Below are 26,372 nucleotides of genomic sequence, written 5' to 3' on the forward strand. Positions count from 1 at the left end.
TCAGAAATTTTAATAATTGTCAGCATTCAGGCACAGGTGCATGGCAGTCATGCTTACATGGAAACTTGCATTATATATGGGTGCAACTTCTGCAGGAAGCATCTTTTTGTGCTACAAAATCATATGTACTGACAGTTTCTTCTTTTTCAATCATCTGAGTTACATTTATAGACTGAAAAATGAACATATGCATATATGAATATAAAGTTAGGAAATGGATTTCCAAATCTCTGGTGGACAAACAAAGAAACGCATTGCAACAGGAAGCTCTAGCACAGCTGTGCCTGCAGCATCTGAAGGCAAACTCCTTCAGGTAGAGTAAACCAAAAACATTCAGCAGAACTTAATGACATTTTAGGAAAATGCATTTTTCTACTCAGCCTCTAGATAGTTCACATCCTACTCTTTTGCTCCCACTTGATTTCTGCATTATGACCTTGTATATTCTTAAGGAAATTAAAGCCAAATGATTTTGATGGCAACAAAATTATGGAATACTAATGCATGGTTTTGATTTCTTGTTCTTAAGGTATTATGTGTAAAGTGCTAAAGTTCAACCATATCTTCAAAATCTGCATCACTTGAAAAGAAACCAACCCAGAATGCTAATCAAGACAATACTTATTTTCACACTCACAACAAATAGGGTGTATTTTATAACAAATGCATTCCTCAGTTGCTTGGTTTTGGTGTAGACTGGAAATTCCTGGAGCAGCCTAGTGATCATTCTCAGCAATTCCTAAGAAACTTTAAAAATCCAGTGGAAGAACTGAAGGAAGAACTTGAATCTTTCAGAGGATGGGGATCATACTTTCACCCAGTAAAACAGCTCTATCAGGACGAAAAACCTTCAGGTAAAGTCAGGGTTCAGTGATTTAACACCACCAAAAACAACACTGGAAAGAAGCCACCATTCCTTATCAGCAACTTCAAGAACATTACTTGATTTATTCCAGGTACCAGAGAGCTGACTAATTACAGCCTTAAGAATGTGCTCTGGGAAATTGATACAGATCAGTCCTCTATCCTTAACTTTCCACACCTTCTGGAATACTCTCTGAGACTCTCCCCATGACTACAGCATCAATAGCTCTGGGGCATGTATTCTTCTAACCAGTGAAAGGTAGATTAGGCTGCGCTTTTGGCATAACTCAGCTTAATTAAAAAAAAGACCACAACAAAGTAATGCCCTCTATCCCCAATCACAAAAGAGTTAATGAAAGCAATGAACAATCCTTTTTTCATGTATATTGCTTTTTGCAATATACACAGTGTTTCCATGGACTAATGCCATAGCATTTTATTGCACATTTGATCTTTTTTAGTGCTTCAAAATCTTTCAGTTGTATAAGATTTTCAGCAGTGGAATACAGACAATTGCTGCTTCATTAAAAATGTATAGCAAAAATAAGCATGAGTACACTTAAATAATTTTGTTTATTTTGGCACTTGAGGGTTGAAAAGCTCAGTGTTGAAATTGCCTTCTTTAGATTCATGATAATCACAGCAAATGCACCATACAAAACCTCAAGTCAGATAAACAATCTTGTTTTTGTTTTGTTGCTCAATTGTCTTCACAATTCCCTAAAAGCCTATAAAGGTGTTTTTTTCAGGTATGCTGACCAATAATGATTTTTCCAAGCAGTGTAACCAAATCTGCAGAGTTGTTTTTCATGCTTCATATTTTATGTGTATTTCCAAAAACAAGAGGTGATTTTGCTGAAATGATTAAACATGAAAATGGTGCAGTAACACTGCTCAGGCATTCTGCTCCTCAGCATCTTTTGCAGCTCCCAACTAACTACTCTCATGGCAACCTCTGAAGAACCTGCTGTCTCCATTTCACAGTGGGAGAAACAGAGACAATAGTTGAGGACCATGAAATATTCTGAATACCTGCAAGTCCCACTGGCAATAACTGGATTTCTGGATGCTCATTGTTACTGAAACCAGGCTGTAAATGATTTATATAGTTAAAACAGCAAGGTATAAGAGAAGAATCTCTGAAATAAAGTTTCAGCTTATGCAGTTGCTAGGTTCCTGGGCTGTGCCTTCATCTCACATGTGACTTATAATAGATTTTTTACTTGTAAAAATAGAGCAAAATAATGGTCTCCTACTATGAATGCTTATATGGGCACCTTTCTCATTTGCAGTGGGTTCACTTCAGTAAAAATCCACATACACATTTTAAAGAGTGAAGTAGTTATAGGCAAATTCCTAATTTGGTATGGAAAATCACAATTATTCTCAGTATGCACCTCACCAGGAAAGGATAAACTATGTGACTCAACAAAAGGTATTACCTCTAACAATTCCACCTTGGAACAATCTTTATAATGCTTACGAGTCCTGCATTATATTCCACACGCAATGGAGAAATGTTGCTGAAATTATTAAGCCACAGAAACACATATAAACTTCTAGGCTGTTAAATAATGAATCATACTGACTATAATAAATCAAACCTTTTCCTCAGTGCAACACTGTGTTGCATGTCCCAAAGTACAGCAGCGTTGATCTCCTACCTCTGATTTTGTAAACACTACAAAACCAGCAGAATGGCATTCAAGCTCTAAGATCACACAATCTGTTCTATTTTCTTAATTTCTCTTTTTCTGTTATTCAGCTTGCATGCTAACTTTCATAATGGAAATTCAGTTTAATATTTCAGGCTTGAATTTGTTTGGGGTTGTGGTTTTTTTTTCTTTGTGTGTGTGTTTTCTATTAAGTCTTATTCCTCTTACCATTAATTTGATAAAACACACATCAGCAATGTTAAGCTGCAGGAGGAAAATGTTGGGTTTCTTGTGTTGCTCTGGGACTTGTCATCGAGCCAAACTCACAGATGTTCCAATGAACACACAGCATTTGGTCCATTTCTAGGATAAACATCAGAGTTTGCTTTATCCACACTGTGATGACCCTGGATAAGTAAGCAGCAAGATCAGCTAAGTCCCCTCACCTACTCTGTACTTTTGAAAAGCTGACACAAAGCAGGGAGCAAAAGTGAAAGAGGCAAAATGAGGGGAAAGGGGAAAAAAAATCCATGTGATTTTCATGCCTCATCCCAGAAGATTTCCTTCTTTGAAGATCTGTTTATTGTTTTCCCTGTTGTGACAAGATACATATTTTCTTACAAACAACAAGGCAGGTAGAAGTAGGAAAAACTGTGAAAGTATATTTAGCAGCTGGGTAGAAATGTGATGGCTCATAAGTGCATGAATAACCCTCCCAGAACCCTCACGGGGTCTCACCAACTTCTGTTGTGCTCCTGAAAGATCCTGGCCTATAAAAACTTAGTAAGACAGAAACCTGGGAATTGGTATTTTGAAGGACTCTGACATAAAGAAAACAACACGTGCCTACATGAAGGAATTGCTCATGAGCAATGAACAGCTTGGTCCATGGAGATGTCAGCAACACAGCAACTGCAAATAGAAGTGTGTGACGCCAGTGGAACCTGCAGGAACACTGAGCAGCTGGGAGGTGCCATTCACATGGGCTATAAAACTGGTGTTGCACAGCCAGCAGCAAGAGTTGTGTGCATATTAGCTATGAAAAATAGCTTTTTTACCATCAAAAAATCTATCAAAGTACACATCTCACACATCTAGTTCCAGAGTAAGATCTTGGGTGTAGAGAGGTAGGTTTCTCATAAATGCCTGGGCCAGACTAATCTCCCATGAAAAAAATTATGCCCAACTGGAAAATGTTCATTGTATTTTGAATTTGTATTTTGTATTTTGAACAAGTACTTTGAGGGGGAATTTTTAAGAGACACGTCTTTAAGGTTTTTTGTGAAAAGCACCAGTATTTCAGTGCCATGATCACTCCAGCAGCTGAAGCTTCCCAAACAAAGAAAACTCAGAGTAAAATCACCCGTTCTGACAAGTGAGATGCCAGCAGTTTGTGGGGCCCAGCCTGTGTGTCTGCTGTAATTAAATTTGCACACAAATTGAAGCAAGCAATGAAATAGCTATTTCTCTTAATGGAACAGACCTTCTGGACAAAACTTTCAGAGGCTGAGGTAGTCATCTCTATTTTGATGAATCTTTGGCATGCCACATCAATCTTTACTTAAAACTTTGTATGAGCTTTGGATATTTCTATTTTACTGCAGAGATTAGCAAAGAACATCCCATCATGTACAGCTGACTAATATAAATACTTTGTGCTACTTGCCATGTCAGTCATCCAGTCAGGAGATGGAGCAATAATAGGCCTTTTTAGAACAGGAAAAGGGCAGCAATCCTGTAAGATGGATATTTTCATTTTTCTTTGGGTTTTTAGGTGAAAGCCCTGGGGGAGGCTCTAGGTTTCCTGCAGCTTTACTACTGAGGCCCCTTTGCTTGGGCTGCCACTGACCCTGCTCAGGGAGGGACACAGAAGGGAAGATGTGGCAGGCAAGAGACAGCCTTGAAAAGTTTGTGATGATCTGGCAGCCAAACCTCAGAGAGGAGAGGAAGAACTTCCTAGACATGAGAAGGTACAGTTCACAAAGTCCCTGACTAGGCCTAACCTTCAGGCAAGATCTGCATTTTTTCGCCCAAAGTTCTGGCTGACTCAGGGTCCTGTCACAAGTCTTTTTTTCCTCAACTTCCAATAGGGACTTAAAGTCCTGATGAAATTAAAATATTTAACCCTGAAACCTCGTATCTTCTGCATGTGAAAATGACCCTTTAGATGATTCTGTCACATACCAATGGGATATTACTATTTTGTGGAATTAGTTGTTGCCAAAAATATGTACAAGCCTCCTCACTGTTCTCTCCTAACTAAGCAGAACATGTTATTTGTGGTCCTATTTCTGACAGAGGCCAAATGTTCTATATGCAATTGGAAAAAAACCCCACAAACATATTAAAATCTCAACAAATGCTGAAGCTATGGATGCCAGCATATTTATTTCAAGAAGAGTGTAGCAGATCTGCTAAACAATTTATGAGCATGACAGTTTCATGAACTTTTGGCAGCTCTTTTAGAAAAGACTGAAAAGAAAGTCTGCACACACAGTGTGCATTCATTTCGTTGAATAATTTACAGCGTATTGTGGTGTGGTTTTTTTCCCCTTTTATTCTATAAACTGAGCAAATTTCAGAAGAAATACTATGCAATGAAATATATTCCTTTTGTTAGTCACAGCTGTTAGGTGTATCTTTGTATTTGCTCCCTTTTTTCTATACCTGCTTTTATTGTGACACTGCTGTACCATGAAAAAAAACAGAATTTGATCAAGAGACTAAAGGAATCCCAGAAAGTTTTTCAATCTTTCTGATAAAAAAAAAAAAAGGGCCTAGTCCAAGACAGTTATTGCTCACAAGAAATAATCCATTTATATGGTACAAAGCACACCTTCCTGTTTCAGTGGCAATACCTGCATCAGCCTGTCTCCAGCGCAAAGGAACAAGGGGCAGAGATGAAATCTTGATTAGCAGACAGGAAAATGCACAAGGCCAGACTCACTACAAAAACAAGAACAGAAATGCTGCTGGCTTACTCTAGTGCAAGTACAAGAGAAAGCCAAGAGTTATTCCAATTAGCACATGGAATAAAATGGCCATTTTAACCTGGCAATTCAATACCCATCTCTGATCCTAAAGCCAAGGGAGACTGTGGCAATCCTGCTTCCATTCTAACCCAAAGGAGCTGGCTATAGGAATATTTTTACATGACATATTAACCTGGAAATTCTGCAAAACAAAATTTTAAGGCTACACAGTTGAGCACAAAAAATGAATAAAAGAATTAAAGGTGTGTAATTACACAGTGTTAATTAGAGATGCTGGAATAGGGATCCTTGACTCCCCTGGATGATTTGTAGGGTGCTCTATTGACTTCCTCCCCTTTTAACAACTCCAAATGTTTACTGAGTAAATCTAGACCAATATATGATATATTCTTTCAATTTGGAACAGCAAAATTGAATCATTGTTACTCAAAACAGATACACACCAGCTCTCTCAACTTCTGGGAATACATTTTCATCCCTAATCAGCATCTGCACATTTGAAAAGTATCTTGAGTAAACCACAGCCCCAGAACAGGAGCTGTTTACTTTTAAAACACATTTGAATTATTTCACTCCTATAATGAACTATACTAAACTTATTAGGAAAAGAATAGGCAGAGAGCTCTTCCTGAGAAAATTCTATCAAAAATCAGACCAAGGGAACAAAGACCAAATTAGACTTTATATCAAGAACATTTACTTAAAGATGCTGTTGAATATGTTATTTGGCAACTTGAATTAATTATTCTAGCTTGTTAGAGAAAAAGCTGAAGAGAGTCTCTTCATATTAGGTACTTTCACTAAGGCAACAATTTCATTAATAGTTTGGTGAAAATTCAGTGATCAATTCAGAGAAATGTGTTTAAGTACATTAAGCATAATACAGAAGTGACGCTATAATGATTGTGCAAGGTTTATTCACTGACACAGAATGAAACCAGGGCCAAGCTGGTGTACATCCCATGCTTCTCCAGGAAAAAAATGACTATGAACAGCATGTCTGCCTACATATTTTATCAATAGTGCTGCTCCTGTAATTCTGGGAGTGTATCAGCACTGGAAAAGCCTCTCTGTGTTTAAAAATAAAATAAATTAATCTATAATGATGGCATTGCTAAAGAGGCTGAAATAAGAGGAATGGTTAAGTGTGGTGGTTGACTTGCAGAATCTGGGCATGAAATTAATATTTTCTTGGAGTTCACTCTGTGTGTTACAATGATGAATTTAAGGGAGGCTGCGTAAAGAGAGGCAAATATTTTATAATTGTTCCCAGCTTCCTCATTTTGCAGAAATGGTTCTAGCATGTTTTTCTTATGCTACAACTGGTTGTTTACCAAGTGTTCTTTTAGTGTACAGTGTACAGGCTGTGACAGCTACAGTGGCAGAAAGAGCTAAAGGTAATTGTTCATGCTGGATAACACCTTATCCATGCTTAGGAGTATTCATTTCAGGAGAAGTTCTGAATATTTGGGAGTTATTCAGCCTGAGTAGGGATAAGCAAGCTTCTAAGGAGATGTGCAACACATTTATGATGAGATTTACCCTAGAGCTTTTTTTTTAAATAAAGAGTAGGGTGACTGCATTTTTATTCAAAAGGGTTTGTAGTAAACCCTCAGATATGGATCTTCTGGGAAGAGGGAATTTAAATGAAAAGCAGAGTGCCTGATGGGGAAAAAAAAAAAGAGATAGTTCCAGTTCCAGAGGGCCTGATATAAAACAAGATACAATGAAAAGAGGAAACAGAGGAAGCACTAATAGGTAATGCACTGAGAATGAAGACAGAGGCAGATAAAAATTAGGGTAGAAGTGAAAGCACAGTCAGTGATGTGGTGTTATGGGGGAGGATGATAAGTCTCATCTCAAAATGCACTTAATCTAATTTTAGAAAAAAAAGAAAAATCATAACATTAAGCATGGTGACATTACTAAGAAGAAAACTAGATCTTCCATGTGGATTCAAGTCTTTGTATATCCTTCTTTATATCCAAATGCCACACATTTTTTTGTGAGGGCAGTTAAGCATGTTCATCTGATGCCTTACTTGCAAACAAAACTATTTCAAGATAGTAGTGAATTTGAGTTTTTTAATGACTCAGTTTGCCAAATCTTTAACTCCACAAAACTGACCCGGGTCCTCACTGAATGAATTTCTGACATTTGAACTGTGAACCAAAAGCCTCATACAAAACAGGCAATGATATTTACCTGTGAAATATTTTATGGGAGACAACAAAGCCATGAGATGTCTTAAGAGTAAAAATTCTTTTCCCCCCCAAGACCTCACAACTGAAAACAAAATTCCGCAGCTCTAAAGAAAAAAGTAGAACGAGGAGTCCAGAACACAAAAATGTAATTTCCTTTTCATGCACTTATACACACAGTTACTGCACATAGATTTTGGAATTACTTTAAATATAATAAATATGAAGTTATGCAGTTTTGTTTTTTTGTTTTAATATTCTGTTAACGAAGAGATGCTTAATATTGGGAGGCACAAGAATCTGTGAGCCTTTAGGCTGAGGAGGATACAGCCACAGTGAGGCAGTCAAGGACAAGATACCAGATTTGCCTCTAGAGTACTTCCAAAACCACAAGGAACAGATCAAATATTTTAGATACTAAGGGCAAAATCCCACAGTGCTTAGTCAGGTAAAACTCCCATTGGCCTCAACAGGAGTTTTGCCTGAGTGAGTACTGAGCAAAGACTGTGATGTCTGACCTAAATTTATCAGAGTCACACCAATCTAGCACGTTTTTCAGCCAGACAAGCACCGTGCCGCAATATTCCTGCGACATTCTGCTTAAAGGGAAAACCAGAAACCACAAACTGTGAATCATCCTCCCCTCCCAACCCCCCCTTATAAAGAAGGGAAGAACTCACAGCTGGGCAAGAAGCTGCTATCCTGAAAGTCTGCCAAAGAGCAAGACTAAAAAAGAATGCAAGGAACTAAAAATTTACCATTGCAAAGTTTTGAAAATCTGATCGATAAGGAAAGCACACAAGCGAGATTCCCAAGTGCCTGTGTATGACTGAAGATAATCTAGCTTTCATTCTTGGAAGCAAACAGGCAACAGTGAAAAGCATCTTTCTGTAGTTATCCTTTTGATTTAGGGCAAATCAAAATTCCTACATGGTCAGTGGAAATTCCTCTGGTTGATTTCACCGGGGATTAATTTAGGTGAATAACTAGGTCAGGCTTATTCCCAAGTTAACATTTCTATTACAGAAATATGAAAGTAGATTAAGTTTAACACATGTGTCTACCTTGCTTCAGAAACTTCCTTCTATAATTACAGAATCCCATTTACAACAACTTTGATATCATGTACAGGAGAAATATTAGAATTAGTATCAAAGTGAGCAGAAAAATTCATCAGCATTTGAGACGTGCATTTTTTTTTTTAGTTCCTTCTACTAGCTGAAGTGAATACCAAAATCTTGACATAACAGCAATCAGGCCACAGGTTCTCCCAGAAGAGATTATGAAACATCAGTACTGCATCTAAACACAAAAGCAAAAATCATATTATGCTAGAACTCCCCCCTTTCATATTTCACTGCATCTACCCTTTGGCAGATTCTTTATACAAAGAAGTAGTTGAGCAATATGGAAAGATACTCCTTTGTTATCTGTGAACTCTTCCATCATTAATGAATCCTAAACCCTCCCAGGTGTGCAATATTACTCAGAGAAGCAGGCAGAATCATGGAATCATTTAGTTTGGAAAACACCTCTAAGTTCATCAAGTCCACTCATTACCCCATCACCACATTACCAGTGTTCATCACTAAAACACATCCCTAGGTACCACATCCACATGGTGACTCAACATATCCATAATGCTGGTATTTTCCCCCAGAAAATCCCCACTTGCTCTTTTCACCTAAGTAAAAGAAGAAAAGGAATCTGGTTTCCCCCAGACTTGTGTTTTGAAGATTGGATATCAGAATCCCTGGCTAAAATCAATTAGGGTCAAGTCCTTGCTAAATTAACAGAATTTGTTTTCTGTGTTACCATTTATTTCCATGGAACATGAACATAGATCGCACCTCTGAAATTTGAATGCTTCTTTCTCATTTGATAAATTTCAAATTGATGACAGTCATTAAGAAACACAGGCCTAGCCAGTTACATGCAAATACAATGCAAGGTAATTCCTCAGGAACCAGTCAGAAAACTCACAGTGCAACCATATGTCAGATCTTTAGCACACAGGAATTCCCAACTCTGAAAAATAAACAGGATTTCATCACAATCTAGCAGCACTGCTGTGAATTTTCCATCTCTTCCAGGTCATAACTCTTTGCTGTCCAGCTGACACAGCCAGCTCAGTGCAACACTCAGCACAGCAGGGGAAACAAGACAGAACCATAAGTGACCCACAGCAGCTGAAGACACAGGATGAGTCTCCTCCTCTCCAAACTCCTTCCACATGAGCTTTGAAATCTACACCTGAACTGTGCCTGAACAACTGACTGCTTTTAAATAACCAAGTCCAACAGGTGGTTGGTTTTGTTTTTTGAGGTTTTTTTTTTGACTAGAGTCAAGAATTCATTTAATTATACTCATGGACATAACACATCCTGCTGTGTAATATGTCAAGATTTAATTACGAAGCTTTACAAAAGCCTGGTGAAGCCAAGTGCTTCAAATTTTCAACCCAGAAGTTTTATATGCCTGTATGCAGAGTAGTTACTTTTTACAGTGGTATTTAATGTGGCTCATAAATTCCCATTGAGAGTGGTACAATAAATGAAAATGAAAAATCATCCAGATCTTATTTTCTTTCACCTAGCAATAACTAAATAAAGGAATTAGAGCTGAGCTGTTTGGCTCACTGGAGCTGAATGGTTTTCTTTTCCCAATAAATTACTTACCTCTTGTAAGCACACAGTAAACAAATTTTATAATAGTTTCTTAACTCATCTTTGAAAGGTACCAGTAGTTTTTAATGAGAAAAAACCCCAAACACCTACATGAATAAGTTACATTATTTTCAAAGCTTTCAAGAGATTGTCCTGCTTGTTATATACATCAAAGTACCATAACCTATGGGAATTACTGTCAGCTGACATGCTACTGACAGCAACTGCTTTGACCTTAATGGACTGCCTTGAAGCTCATTAAACAGTGCATCAGGAGCTGTGCATAGTGCAGGTGTGTTCCAGCACAGGAAAGGTATTTTATGATTTACTGCACCTTGGGCGATACAATGAATACTAAAATCCTAAGTGAACTGTGATCCTTCATTTGCAATAAACAAAACAGGCATTCAAGATTACATTCATTCACAGAATTAGCAACAGAGCAATAACTCAGGAGTAAAAAAGTAAGTATACTGGCATAAAACCAAAGTGTGGATAGTATTGTTCTGTGTGAATAAAGATCTCACTAAAAATGTATAAGCACGTTCTGCATATTTACAATAGCTTCTTCAATTGTAGTTTGAAAAGTACAATTCTCATTCAAAATTATAAATGCATGCAATCAAATCCCAGCTGTGTCTGAGATTAGATTAATATTCAGAAAATTGTTAGCTTAAAAAAAATTCTATTAACAGTACAAGGAATTAACAACAAAATGACTGCTCATAGTATGCAGTGCATGTATACACACACATAGAAGTGTACTGCTTACATTGACTGGGCTGGTTTCCAAGGGGAACAGTGTGCACAGACCATTTTTCAAGGTCTTCATGCCCAGTTGAGAGATCAGTACCTTTGGTGCCTTGGTAAGCCCCATGTCTTTTCAAAAACACCACCTGTAGCTTTCTGAGATTCACAATCCTCTTTTAACTCCAGAAATTATTTGTGAGTGCATTGAATTTCCCCACCTCCTCTGTCCTTGCACAGCTGTTTAAGGTTTGCTCAGAGATGTAACGCTGCATCTTTGTATGGATTGAATACTGGCAAGTTTTGAATCTTACACCAAGGACAGATTTGACACTCATGACTATCTGTGAGGGGAAAAAATGCAACCACCTTCAGGGTTAAATGTCAGAAACAGATTCATCAATTATCTCCTAGGATGAAAAGATCCCTAAGACCACCAGCACTACAGATCTGTAAGGAGTTAATTCTCAATCCAATGAAACATTTGTAAATAAAACCACTGAGAGATGTTCAGAGTCAAACTGAGAAATAGCAAAAGCACATACATGTAAAATTCAAAACTCAAATTTGAGAATATGAAAATGGCAGGAGGAGCCAGAGAAACAAAAAGCTGAAATCCAAGCTAAAAGAAAGGCAGAGCTTGCAAATCTTTAAAGGCAACATCCTTTAGATTGATTACACTACAATATATTGTTCTGATTTGAAATTAAATTGCATTACAATGAATGATGGATGTTGCTTTGAAAGCTACATTAGGAACGAAGTATAAAATACCTCCTTTTTTACAGCCAAACTTGTGTTGAATTCATCAGCATCATAATTTTGGGAATGAAAAAGTGAAATGCAAATTTCCAACTGTATTTCTCTGCCAAATTCATATTTGGAGTTCCTACTTGGAGTGGTGTGGAAGAAAAAAGCAGGGATGAGATTAAGTTTTATAATTGAATTTGATCATTAAGCTCCTTTTAAATTTCTGCACATCTAAATGCAAATTTGCATGCTTTTTTGTATGCATTCTCAAAACTCAAATGACTGTGGAAGTGAGTACTCACAGAAATGCAAAGTTTGACAAAACATGGAGAGAGTTTAATTTTACATTTATGTTTCATTCCTGTCCTGGGACCTTCCTCCTAAGGGTCTGCCTTTGTTGTGATCTTTTATAGCCTGTTTGTTTCTATTACTAAATTTAAGGAGGGTTAAATAAACTAGAAAAACTCTTGGATGAACTTGGGATCACAGCTGGATAAAAGCTGAGGACAGAATTTGAAAATTAATGTTTCCAAATGTTTAAATTTTGTCACATATTTTCATCTTCAGGGGCCGCTACAAACAACAAAAATAAATAAAATAAATAGCAAGCATCACACCTTGCACTGAATGGCTCAGTTTGGGACTCCTGTTACTTTTAAACACACAGCTACTAATTAAAAGTCATCAACCTCACACTGGTACAGCTCAATAGGCAAAAAGTCTTTTTTTCCAAGACACTCCTTCACCTGTTGGCTACTTGTGCCTGAGGATGCTCTGCCCAGGTCACCACAGCAGATGACAGAGGCTTGAAGAGGGCACATGCAGAGTCTCCAGCCCCAGGCATCCTCTGAGAGCAGGGAACGGATCCAGCTGAAGCTGGCACTCATGGGTAGGTGGCTGATCTCACCACCAGTGGACACAAAGCCCATCACACACGTTAAAACCAGTTACTGCAATTCTCACAACTGGGCACATCAGCACAGCTCTTTTGAACTTGCTTCCTGCCCACATTCTGAGATATTTACTCTCTTCTTCAAAATACTGATGTGAGAGACCCAGCAGAGGAATTGCTGCTGTTACACTGCAGTTAAAAGCAAGCCTCTGCCCTCAGCAGGGTGGTGCCCAGCTAAGGGCAGGGACTTGCAGTGCCTGGGGACTGGCAGTAGCAGCTGGATTCCTGCCCAAGAGCACAAGAATCCTGATGTGGCATGATGGCACCAAGTGACCTATCCAAACACAGCCCCTTTGGGATCCCATTGAGGTCTGTAGCTCTAGTCCGGCAAATAGTATTATAATCTCACACAGTACCCTTGGAAGGATATTTTATTTTTCTGACATGCAATCTAAACCTCCCCTGGAGCAACTTGATGTTTCCTCTCATTCTGTCACTGTCCTTGTGTCACTCTGTCACCAGGAGCAGAGGCTGAACCCCACCTGGCTCCTTTCAGGGAGTTCTGGAGAGCAATAAGGTCCCCCCTGAGCCTCCTTTTTTCCAGGCTGAGCCTCCACAGCTCCCTCAGCCCCTCCTCATCAGACTGGTGCTCCAGACCCTTCATGTTGTGTTACACAAGGAGTTAAAGAGTTGCCACATTTTGTGCTCAACCTTAGGTCACCAATGAGTTTTAAGAAAACAGGTTAATGCAGACCTTTGCAGCTTCTTTTTCTCAATGGTTGCCAATAACCAATTTACTCTACAATCCATGATTAATTCTAATCCTGAGTAAATACCTAGGCAATATGCTTGCAATAACACAGAGTTTGTTCAGAAACTATTGCTTAACATCTCAAATTAATTGGAAAATCATTTGCATCTTGTTTTACTTTTCAGCAGATTAAACCTTCTCTCCCCAAACCTATTACTTCTGTACCACTCAGGGAAATCTGAAAGTGTCTTGTAATGTGGAAAGTATATAACAAAGTCAAAAAATATGAATGTCTCATCCTGACCTCCCCAAAGTTTTGCTATTTGCTAGTATTTATAAAGATTACTGGCATCAATCTTTGCTCCTCTAATGAGTCTAATAAGTCTGAAATCTTCCTGGATGTGTTATTTCACTCAACTGGCTTGAGAAGAATCAGACCCATAAAGTTTACAAAGTGATTCAGGAAATAAAATGTAATAAATCAACTCTCTAACTACTATTATGGGAAGAAGAAAATATTTCATATGGTAAGGCTGAATGAATGAATTCAGAATATATTCAGAAATAAAGCTGATAAAAGAAATCTAGAATACATTTCTTTATCATATAATTCTGTTTGTAGCAGCTTTTTGTCTTGCTAAAAATCAGATTTAATGCAGACTATTAAGGTGTCACCTGTAAGAGAAATACCAGTTTAGTCCCTTTTGCAGTAGTGCCACAAATTCTGTTCTGATTATAAATATTTTGCTCTATGTAAAGAGTTATTCTGGGGCAATGTGGTTCCTTTTAAAATATATGTGAACCCTGACCATATTTTAAACTAAATGAATCTACAACAACTAGCACAGTCTATCTAAAAGCAGGAATGCAAGAGCCTAAATGTCCTCTGTACAGACAGAAATGCCTGTTTATATACTAGAAATGTCCTTTTATGACTAACTGTTGCCTTGGAAACCATTACTAAAAATGAAAGTTTTGTCTCCAAAGGCAAAACCCACACAGTACTCAGTTATCCCAAAGTTTGCCTTATCTTTTCCTCATCAATCTGGAACACAAAGATTTACAGTCAAATTTTCCTGGCTTTTAATTCCTCCTTTCTATTCTAAAATGGTATCTTGCTGTAAATTTTTTTGATTCCAGGTAACAAACAGGAATCAATATTTTATTTCCTAAAAACCCTCTCATCAAAGACATATTTACATCCTTTGTCTCAATAGGCTGGAAGGAAAAAAAAAAACACACGCTCACACAATAATTGGCCACTGCATCATAGATATAAAAGTCTATTTTTGGCTTACAGTGTATTGTAGATAATTTCCAAGGAAAACATCCAATTCTACCATTCAGTTTCTGACACCAGGACTAAGACAAAAAGGGGAAGATAAAATAATCAGTTTCCTCTGAGCACTGACAGTGCTGTACAGGGAGATGTGAGGCTAAAATACTATTCTTCAATATGCAGACTCACTCTGTGGATTTCTTGCAGTTACAGATACAGCATTGTTATCAATAAAAATCTCTGTGGAGTGAAAACATGAATTCTAAAATCACTAGAATCTTTGAGAGAACACTGAGGGTTTAACCTTCACATGTTGAAAACAGTATGGAGCTAAAGAGTTGCTATAAAATCCTCCAGAAATACACATGGCCTGCTGTTGGGAAGATGCTCATGAGGGGGAAAAAGGTCAGTGCCAAAGTGATGGGCAGTGAGAGCTGCAGGAGGATTTGGCACCCAGGGTGGGCTTCTTGTCCCTTCTGTTACCATGAAAACTTTCCCCGAGTCCTCCCCAGGCATTGTGACAAATCTTTCCTTCTTTGTGTCCCCACCCTATTTTGGTCAGAGTTCTGCTGAGTCCTTTTAAAAACTGACAGGGCTTTTGACTTCCTGCTGAGTGTTCCTAGAGAGAAATCTGCTGGATTTGCTCAGGGGAACAAGACCCCAGGGATGGAGCCCAGGGAAGGCAAGAGCATCCCACAGAAACCTGGCTGTCCCCAGTTCATACAGTGTGAGTGTGACACAGCACATGGACTGCAGCTGTCAGTCTGCCCTCAGGAATGAGGGAAGGACACTTCCCAAGGACCACAGGTGACAGGAAGAACTGGGCAGGCTCTGCCATAGTGACTAAAACAGTCAGTGTGTGAGGACCCACCTGCAAGGACAGGAAAGCTGGAGTTGAAGGAATAAGTGATTTGAAATGCTCTTCATTTCCCTTATACCTGACTCTGTTGCTTTGAACTCTTCCCATTTACAAAGATTTTTGTTCATGTCATAATGGCACACAGCATTTCTCCACCTTAGTTTCAAAGCTTTTTGATCTTCTTTGGGGGGTTCATGGTCAAAACAGATTCACCTTGGATGCCTGGCTGCCACAGGGACCTGCCTCTGCCATCAGCCTCTGTGACATCCCCTCCTGCGGGACATGCCCTAAGCACCTGCCCAGCAGCATTTGGTGGTCCAGCACCTGGCTGCAGCCTTGGCAGGGTGGAGCTGTGACTCTGAGGCACTCCTGAGTTCTACACCTACACCAGGCTCTCATGTTTGGGTGAAAAGGAAAACAGGGAGCATTTCAACAAAGCCTGTTCTACATTTCAAGGAAGTCCTTCAGCACAGAAAAAGGAAAAAAGGAATATGTCATGGCACTATTTGTGTTTTTCACAGCACACACATCCTGATTAAAAGCAGCTCTAGCAATGATGACCAGGACAGGCACTAACTGCTCTGTAAAGCTAATTGTTCTGTGTCAGTATCCAGCAGAAAATGACAGGATAAATAATAGCTGAAGGCCTCCAATTCTCATTTGGTATCTTCCCTGTACCTCACTGGGAGAGGAGCTGCCCGGCCATTCCCAGTGCCTGGCACCAGCTGGGGCCATTATCCTTGCTCAGAGCTGAGATTGTCACTTGACTTCTGTCATGGGGCACTTGGTGCCAGCTGAGCTCCTCACAAGGGCCATTAGCCAGCCTCAGCCCTCATGTGAGAACCTGCTCAGCTGCAGCCATGTTCATCTTCCCTTTCAAGCCTCTTGCTAAGAAGCAGTGGGAAGCAAAACAGGTTTTGAGAACTAAATGAAGGAAATCTCTGCTAAAAGTAAAATCTGGGGTCCTTTTTACCCTAGCTGGCATATTAAAACCAATAGAAAACCTTGTAAAGTGACTTGTTTTCCTTTAAGTCAGCTTGCAGTTCTGTGTAGAACTTCTAAGAAATGGAAGTTGCAGCAAAATTATCATACCACCTCTATTTTAGGCCTAAACTAAAAGTAAATATATATTCTACATATATAAATATATAATATCTAAAATCCCATTACAATATCTTAATTGAATTCAGCAGATGCACCACAATACCTACTGCAGTACAGAGAAATTAGATGAGTTCCTTGTTTTGGCCATACATCACTTTTTAAAGTGGAATAGAAAAAAAAAAAGGTAAAATAAATTATTTAATGTTCATTTATCTTCTCTATTACAATTCTGTCACTGTGCCCTATCATGGGAATATACAAACTCTGCACATTTTGTGAGAGTAGTAATGAGAATGCACTTTGCCTCTGAAATAGTTTAAATGATAGAAGTGAAAGTTACTAAAACCTCAGCTTGCAATTAACTCTTGTGATAATAATTGCATCTGAAATGCAGTTTGGTATCAGGAAAAATGGTGTATTGGGACTTGTCATTTGTCTTCTTCACGTTCAAGAATATTTTGCCTCACTGGAACCACCCTACAACACCACAAACCAAAATAACCCACCCCAACTCCCCTCACCCAAATCCCATTTTCCCAGGAATTAAGTATTAATAAGCTGAGACCTAAACCATGCAAAGAAGGTCCTACATGTCCTGCTAGAAGATAAACTTCAGTGAAATGAAATTGAAATTCTAATATATGAATGCAAGGCTTGCATTGGCAGTATGCTTCTAACAGAAAAGCTGGTAAGAGTCTCTCATCTCCCACCTCTTTTACAAACATATCCCTGTAAAGGAACACAAATTGCCAGAAGAGGAAACAACATGGGGAAAGAGCCTCCACAGCCAACAAAACCAGAAAGAATGAAAAAGGTCTCCCACTTATACTTGCACATTTGCTTAAAATAAACTTTTGCCAAAGTTTATTAACACATCCCTTAGCCAAAAATCAAAACAACTTCCTTAAGCACTGCCAGTGCGTTTGCTGAATCACATGACTGAGAAGGGAACAACAGCAATTCCAACTGTTCTTCCTGTGGCACAGGCAAATCTGAAACTGGAATAGTGTCAGAACCCAGGACATTGCTCTGGCTGCCCTGGAGGGCTCAAGACCCTGGCAGGGGGCTCAGAGACCTTGGCATGGAGTCAAAGACACCTGTGCCTTCAATTTTAACCCATAGAAACAATTACCAGCTTTGTGTGAAGATTTACAAGCCACAAGGGTTTGAATAGAATGATAGTGAATTTATCACAGGGTGAAAAAGTAGAATTTTGGGAGTTTAGAATGGGAGTTCAAGAGATGGAGGAATCTGGGCATGTCCTTTCATCTTGTCCTCCATGGTTTAGAATAGAGACAGACTGTCTAACACAGGTGATAGGTATTGGAAAATTATTGTAAATAATGTACACCTAGCTCTTAGGATAAAAAACTAACACTGCCCAGAGGGTGGTCAGTGTGCCTCAACCTGACCTGCCAGACAGACCTCCACAGAGAAAGAATGTATTAGATAAGAGAAAATAAACAACCTTGAGAACCAACTTCTTCTTCGACTGCAGGGCTGGGAAAAAAGACTTTTTAGTATCTCAGGAACCATTCCAACAACACAAAACTCGAGAGAATAGAAGAGGCACCAGGCAATCAGCTGCTGAAATTAGATAAGAAACTCACGCTTGTGGTGTAGGCAGCTTCGGGGTCGTCCTCCAGCACCCGTGACAAGCCAAAGTCGGAGACCTTGCACATGAGGTTGCTGTTGACCAGGATGTTGCGCGCCGCCAGGTCCCGGTGCACGTAGCCCATGTCCGACAGGTACTTCATGCCAGAGGCAATGCCCCGCAGCATTCCCACCAGCTGGATCACTGTGAAGTGTCCGTCGTGCTTCTGCAAGGGGAGAAACAGCTCAGCTACTTCCCTTTGTTTCGTCCCAGTGATACCAACCACAGCTCTGATTTAAAACACTTCTGCTTCACGAATTTTAGGAACTTATTGTGATTGCATTCAAAAGCTGCCCACTTGCAAGCTTGTTTTTTCAAGGACTTAAGTTGCTTGGCAGTACATCCCATCACATCTCTCATTGTGCAGCTTCTCCCCCTTTCCTCCACATTTTCACACATTTCACAGTCTTCCTACTGACAACATTTAATTGCTTTCATACTTGGTTACTATGAACGCTTTCCCCCAGCACTATTTTTAGTACAAGAATGAGAAAGGACACACATTTCTTCACCTATGGCCTCAGGAAACAAAGAATTCTCTTTTTGTTGTCTCAGCCTTGTCTGTTTGCATTGAGGTACTGCTGTTGAGGTACTCACTTTCATGGTATTTTTTGGGGAAAAAAAAACCAAAAAACCCAAAATAACCTGAAAAAAATTTTGGGGCTTTAGCTCAGGCTGCTTGTGCACCTTATACCTAATCTCTAAACACTATATCAAATGGGGTGGAATTCAGGAATTCAGCTTTGCCAAAATTTTACAGGCAGATTAAGGTTAAACTGAGACCCATGAGTGCATTAAACTGCTTGACACCTTCTGAAATCTACTGTAAATAGGAGTTGTGCCATTAATTGTGCTTGCCCAGCTGGGCAGCCTTGCTGGGCCTCAGTTTCTCCATCTGCAGCATCAAAGTTAACATTTCTCTATGTCCTGCTTCAGACAGCTCCTGAATTATGTGGCAGTGGGGACCTGCACAGAAATGTGACTGCAGGCTCCCTGCCTTGTTTAGACCTGCCCTCTCTACCATTCACAGCAGACTGCTTGCAGGAGTATTTTTATAGTGACCTAAACTGGCAGACATTTAGCTTCTCATGGATTATTCAGTGACCCGAGGATTTTTATGTTCATAGGAACAGCCAAACAAAAACAACTCCTGCAAACAAGTTACCCTTCCATTTTCTCTTTCAACACTTCTAGCATTGGGCTACAGACAAATAATAAGTTCTGATCAGCATTCAGCACACTTCTATTGCTTAGCTCATACATTTAAGCAAGATTTTTTTTTATAGGGGAGAAGCTTATAGGAAGTTCAGCAAATTCATTAGATTCAGCAAAGCAACAGGCTAAACTATGCTTAGCTTTATCCCTGGTCAGCAAAGTATTTCAGCATTCCCATAATGATTCAATGATTTGGGGCCTGTATACAGCTAGTCAGGATATGAACATTTAAAGACTACAACAAAAATCAGAAAGAAAATGGTAAAAGCAGGATATAAACACACCTTGTCAGCTAGATGACCTCACTGGCTTATTATATGTCTCAGCAACACTGGTATTGAAGGAGCCATTCCAAACACAACAGCCACCTCCCAAGAAAGCACATTTAATGACACTTTGAAGCCAGCTATTTACAACTGATTCAGAGCAATTTCCCCCCCTCGAATGTGTGAGTGTCTTATATCAGGGCAGTAAAGCTTTTCTGTCTAAAATCTCCTCCAAAGTGGAGGCAGCTCTCCCAAAGGAGGCCACATCCTCCTTCCTCATCACCATCAAGGCCACAGATGAGCACCTGGTTCTGCAGAGGACACTCAGCTGAGGCTCAAAACACAACTTCCATGAGTCCTAAAGTACCAGTGACAGGTGTTTTCAATAAGCTCATTCCATCCAGCAGTTAAGCAAAGAGAGACAGATTGTATTCTTAACTACTTTAAGCTGCTTCCTGTAAAGGAAGGATCGGAATTCTAGACAATATTTTTGTAATGAGGCCACATGGGATTTCTGGGTTTGCCTTTTATTTAATAATTCTAATTGTTCAATTGATTAAAAATTAGAAAGGTAGCTGTCAACAGTTAGTACTCTTCACAGTTACCATGTATGGATTACTTTTTTCAGCTAACTGTAGAATTAGGATTTGGAACAAGGTGCTACCTGAGTTTTGCAAAATGACCATTCATGCCCCTCTCTACCCCCACAACAAAGCACCAAACTAAACCAACCCCTCAAACCTCTATATTTTACCTCCTCCTTTACAGCTCAATTTTTTCAACAAACCTGAGTCATCTGCAGCACCTCCCTTAACCTTTTGTCTTCTTGGATTGCAAGCATTCACTCCTTCCTTTTTTAATTTCTGCTCTTTCAAAGTTACACCATGCTTGGCTGATTTTTCATAAAACATAACCTTTTGTCTGCTTTTCCCAAGTCTCAGTACTTACCTTACCAGTATAGCTGTAATGCCTGACTTTAAAACAATCTCATGCTTTTGCTATTCTCTCCATTGTTCTTTCAAGTTTTTTTGGGATTCTGCCTTGACACAAAAAGTTAAAGCTTCTTATCTTCACTGTTCAAGAAATGACAGACCTGCTAACGTACCAGCTGCAATTTTATTCTGTCCTCCTTCTCTCTCTGTATGTTTCTCAGAATCCTCTACTGCATCTGTTCTCCTCTCTCTTTTCTCATGCAGAGTTTTATATTTTTTCACTGCCAGCCTTGCAGTTGGACCAACTACATTTTTACTGTCAGCAGAACAGTCTTTTCTCAATCAAGTCTCTTTGTAATCACTTGTGCATCAGTTTCCATGCCAGCTGTATCCCCTTACATTCTATAAACTTATCATTCAATGCATCAAAAAATTTTTGATGTAAGCTGATCAGGATACAGACTATGAGCTATATTTAACCTTTGGAAAATTCAGCTAGGTTGATGAAATTATAGGAGGTAGAATCTGACCTCATATTTTCAGTATTTTTCAAGCCCCCAGGTACAATCCTTTGGCAACTTTCCTCTATTTTGTTTCATTCACTTGGCACATAGGGAAATAAAACACTCATCTGACGGATAGCATGGTTGTTACCCAGGGCTTTATTCCCATAGCTTAGATTTGAAATATGTTTTTGATAGGATTCCCATTGGGCTGTTAAGGGTGTTAATCAATACTGGCAGCAATTCAGACCTCAGTGGACTCACCACATTTATCCTATCATCCCATTAAATTTTAATCAAGCTTTGATGGCTTTTCTAAATAAACTTTTCTCAACAGCTGGCTATAGATGCAATATCTGAATAGCTGCTCCTGCATTTAAGCAGTCCATAAAAAGGCCCTGAAAAAATTATTTTTATTCAGCTACAATTTGCTTTTAAGAACCTCATGTAAGTGAAATATTCTCCTCATGTTACAGACCTTTCAAGAGGACTAATAATGGGCTGCTGAAGGGGTTCAGTTACTGTAGGGTAAGAAGGAGGATATCCAGACTTTCTCCCATTGCGTTTTTCCCTTCAGTTTTCAGCCCCAGTGCCCAGTTTAGTGCTTTTCTTCAAGCCTGTGGAATTTTTCTTCCTCAGAAGGTTTTTTCCATTTCACTACCAAGTAATCTTTTGGAGGCATGGCCACTGGATTTTTCTATATTTTTTTCTGGAGTCCCATCAACTCCAAAATCCACTTCCTTATGTGCCAAATGACTCAGAACACTTTTTAGGGGGCCTTTATCCTCTGTGCAGGATTTACTACAAGTCTAAAAATTTTACTGCAGATTATTTAGATCTCATTTTAGATGGAGAACAGCACTGAAAATAGTGTGTGTGTGTGTCTAACTTAGATCATATTCACCACTGACACTTCCTACTGATCACTGGGTGAAAGATGCAATTTTTGCTATGCATTTATTGTTACAGTTTTACTGTGCAAAGTAAATGGTGGGACTTTGTTAAGATAAATCTTCCAAAATTCAAGTTGCAGCTTGGTATTTCTTGGAAGTGTAACTCATGCTTCAAACTATCATGTGTGTCACACTGAAGTTTATATTTTTGGTACTAAATGAGATCAGCTGATAATTTCCTCTTCATTCAACTGTTGACAGAGATCCATGCACACTCAATTATTATTAATAGATTCCATTAATTCAATTTCTAATTACTTTAGTTCATTTTAAATGCTAATGAGTGATCCTACACAGAGTGCAGGACGGCCCTACCCCATACTTCTTCCCATCCAAATTCCATTCCCTCCACACAGGATGTAGCAGAAATTTCATGAAAATCATATTTCTCTGGCTGCTCACAAGCATCTCATGTTTTAGAGAGAGTTTTAAAGCCTTACTGAAGCCAAAGTTTATGAGATCAACTGCTTCTCCCACAGCCACAAAGCCTGAGCCCTGCTACAAAAGGAAACCAGATCTGTTTGACAGAATTAGTTCTTGACAAATCCATGTTGGCTCACACTTATCTCGCTGTTATCTTTAAGATGCTTAGACTTTGTTTGATAATTTGTTCCAGAAATCTTACAGCAGTTGACATTAAGCTGACTGGCCTGTAATTTCTTGGCTTCTTTTTTCCTCTCTTCTAAAAGACATTCAAAATCCCTTCATTTAAAAGACACTGGCTCTGTTCTGATCTTCTGATTTCTCATTCTTGACAAATTCATAAAGAGCACACTGAGAGAGTCCACATTACCTTTCAAATTCTTTTTGCCTTCAAATACAAGACTATTTGTAAAAAATTTCTTGCTGCTCATTGCTAAGAATATCTACAGTATTTAATGTCTAAGTAAGAATATCTACATATTAAAAATACCCAGCATTTCTACAGTAAATTCCCACAACAGCATCAGAAACACTGTTTCATACATCCTTTTAGGAGGGTAAAACATTGCTTGAGAACAAATGCTGGCACTGTAGCATCAGCGACACCTTCTCAGTGCCATCTTAGTTCACTTAAATATATGCTGCTTACAATTTCACTATTAAGGTAATGTAGTCTTTCAAATTCACTTTCTAATTGCTCAATCCAATTTTAGTGTAAAAAAAATGAAAAAAGTATCAGCAGCTTCCAGGTTCCCAGTGCATGTTTTCTCTTTTACAGACTGATTTTTGAAAGCAAAATGCCACCTTTATCCTGCCAGGAAAGGAACGTGCCTCCAATAAATTAAAGTGCCCAAGAATACTGCATGGGAAAGCAAAAGAAGGAATATTAGTTATGAGCTCCAGTGTTTTTTGCCTCTCTGAATGCAGATAAATAATAACAGGAACCATTAAACTTAGAGAAGGCCATCTGGATTTCTTCCCCCCACAGCCTACTCTGTCTGGTGAGGCCATGTTAGATGGATATACAACACACACTTTACAACACTGTTTCACAGAATTTGCTGCAAGTGTTCATTTTTGTCTTCTCTCACTTTCCCCCCAAACTTGCTAAATGTGTCTGCCACAGCATCTAAACTGTAGCTGAAAAAAGGGTGAGTGTGATGGCAAAGCTGCTCTGAGAATAACTTCATAACGATTACTGCAAGACACAGCAATATATCACAATATTTTCTCTGTCTAGTAACACTTATCTTAGCCTCTGCTAGGCCAGCCTTGTGGGATTAAAGCTGAATTCCAGGGTTTCATTTGCTGTACAGTCTGCTGCAGCTGGTGCTCTAAGGCAATTAAGCTTATTTCTTATAGACTCAGAAAGAAAAAAAAAAAAAAGTGTGGCAGCATTTTCACTTACTATGCTTGCCTGTATATAAATCTAACTTTTTTCTACAAGTATTTTAATTTTCTGAGGTGAATGGAAATCCATCAGCACCAGTCTTGAGTAGAAGAGAAGAATTACAATGGCAAATAGCAAAAATGAAGAAAGCAAGGTGGTGCTGTGATTACCCCAGGTAAATGCATCCCTTCCTTTTACAGCTCTGAGTTTCACAAAACCGGGGAAGACTGGAGCTTCTTTCAAACCTAAATATCTCTGTCTATTCAGCACACCTTGGGAACTGAGCAGGAAACTACTCTGGTAGTCTGCAGATGCAGAAAAATACTGAAAGAAGTTCAGTATTCTGGTGATACTCTTTTTCGTTCATTTTATGTGATTCTGTGTAGCCAACCACAAACCTCCTCCAAAAGGCAGCTTCCAGACATGTTCCTTTTCTGTGTTTAAATCCATGCCCACATTGCCTGGTGCATGAGGAGGTGAGCATGGACCACAGCCAGCTCAGAGCTCTCCAGGAATCATTCTTCCCAAGAAGCCACCTCACCTCCTAACCACCCTGTTCCTCTCCATGTGATGCTAAATCCAATTATTTTAGCCAAGAACGACCCCTTAAATGGAGCTGTGAAAACAAAATGGAGAAGATGAGATTGTAATCTGAATAGCCTCATGAATCTGTGAGGCACAGGCTTGGAGAGTGGGCTGAGTGGGGGACGGTGCATTGGGGAGAAAAAACCAACCTTTGGGAAAGGACTTTTGTAGGAATTATTGCAATCATCTCATAGGCTTGGGTCTAACAGCCATCTCCAACCCACAGCAGGGCAAACTGCCAAACTGCTTGCTAAAAAGGTTTTGTGGGTTTTCAGCTTTTTTTTTCTCTGCTTTGTGGTTATTCTGCATCTCCTGGTTGTCTTTCTTGTCTTTTCTGCAGCCTGTATCCACAAGCCTGAGCAAACACATCTGACTGCAACTGCCCTGTCTAATCACTAACATCTTTCTGTCAATACAGAGCCCTGCCCTTTCAACCCTTCTTGCCTTTATTATTTGCCTCATATGCCTGCAGAATAAAGGATTGCTGAGATCTTCATGACACAGGCAGGTAAAACACAATGACAATGAGCCCTATCCAAAATCTGCGTGTGCTAACAGGAAATTTTACCTGTGTCTCCTCAATTCCCAAGGGATAGCCACTTTCTTTCCAAGCAGAGATTTCCTCTGTCTGGAAGCTGTTGGTGTAATGCTGGAAGAGGCTTCTAGCCCCTAAGGAAATGCTTAGCTGGAAACCCACATCCTTTTTCAGAGAAAACTCTCCAAGTGTTACCAGAAATGAAGCCTCATGAACCTCATTTCTGGTCAAACAATTGTTTCATTGATGGCAAATTTCAGGTCTACTTTTCTGGGATGATTAACTTACATGTCTCAATCTTATATGATAAAAAGCTTCCAAACAATACCACAAAAAACTAAGTTTCATCTTTTGTAAATGTGTTTTATATAATTGCAAAAATAATGCAGTATTTCTGAGGAGAATTCAGTGTCAAGTGTATCCAGCAATTTAGGATGTCTGATGAAGCACAATCACTGAAATTAATTACCATCATCTTACAAAATTAGTTCTAATTAGCTGATGCCTTCCCACTTCAGAATATCTCTGAAGCAGCTTCATATTGCAAATCCATGCCAATGTTTTTTACCCAAAAGCTTTAGCAGCCAGCATACAGAATACTTTGTGGGGAAGACGTAATTCAGCTGAGCTTGCTATTAAATTCATACAAATAGCAGAAAGTGGGCACTGCTGTCTCTAAAGCAAGGAGTAAAGGCTTTTTAGATTTTAGGGATGAGAGATTAAAGGGTGGGGGAAGGCTTCTGATTCGTGGCACAACCTGTACTGGCATGAAAGCAAATATCCCACCACAGCTGTGAGGAGGGTGATGGCAAATAGAATTCTTCCTCTGGAATACCCTCACATGGGTCACCACAGAATCTGACTTTGAATTTGTAAGACTGACCCATTTTTGCAGGCTTTTGGAGAAAGACAGATGGAGGGATGTGCTGGGGAATTTTTGCTGGTTGTGGTATGTAGGGAAATATTTCTTAAGGTGAGAAATAGACTTTTTTCCCCTCTGTGTAAAAACACTTTGCACTGGAACAATTGATTCCTTTAAATAATAAGAAAGACAGACTATGTGATAAGCCCTTCCAAATCCCACAACATTTGTTATAGTCACTGAACGCCTTTCATTAGGATTGCTAAAGATAAAGCCTCTCTGCTGCTTTGTAT

The 26,372-nt window shown here is 39.1% G+C and overlaps 1 protein-coding gene across 5 annotated transcripts in view; it reads right to left on the reverse strand.

Annotated features, from left to right (window-relative positions):
- The window catches only part of EPHA6 (EPH receptor A6), a 373,338-nt gene that overhangs the window by 32,025 nt on the left and 314,941 nt on the right, over positions 1-26,372 (reverse strand). For all 5 annotated transcript variants that reach the window (XM_077174587.1, XM_077174585.1, XM_077174590.1 and 2 more), the window contains one exon: positions 18,372-18,581. In XM_077174587.1, the coding sequence (XP_077030702.1) occupies positions 18,372-18,581 (210 nt within the window). The remainder of the gene's footprint in view (positions 1-18,371; positions 18,582-26,372) is intronic.

The sequence above is a fragment of the Agelaius phoeniceus genome, chromosome 2, assembly GCF_051311805.1.
Source record: "Agelaius phoeniceus isolate bAgePho1 chromosome 2, bAgePho1.hap1, whole genome shotgun sequence".
In the NCBI taxonomy this organism is placed as follows: Eukaryota; Metazoa; Chordata; class Aves; order Passeriformes; family Icteridae; genus Agelaius; species Agelaius phoeniceus.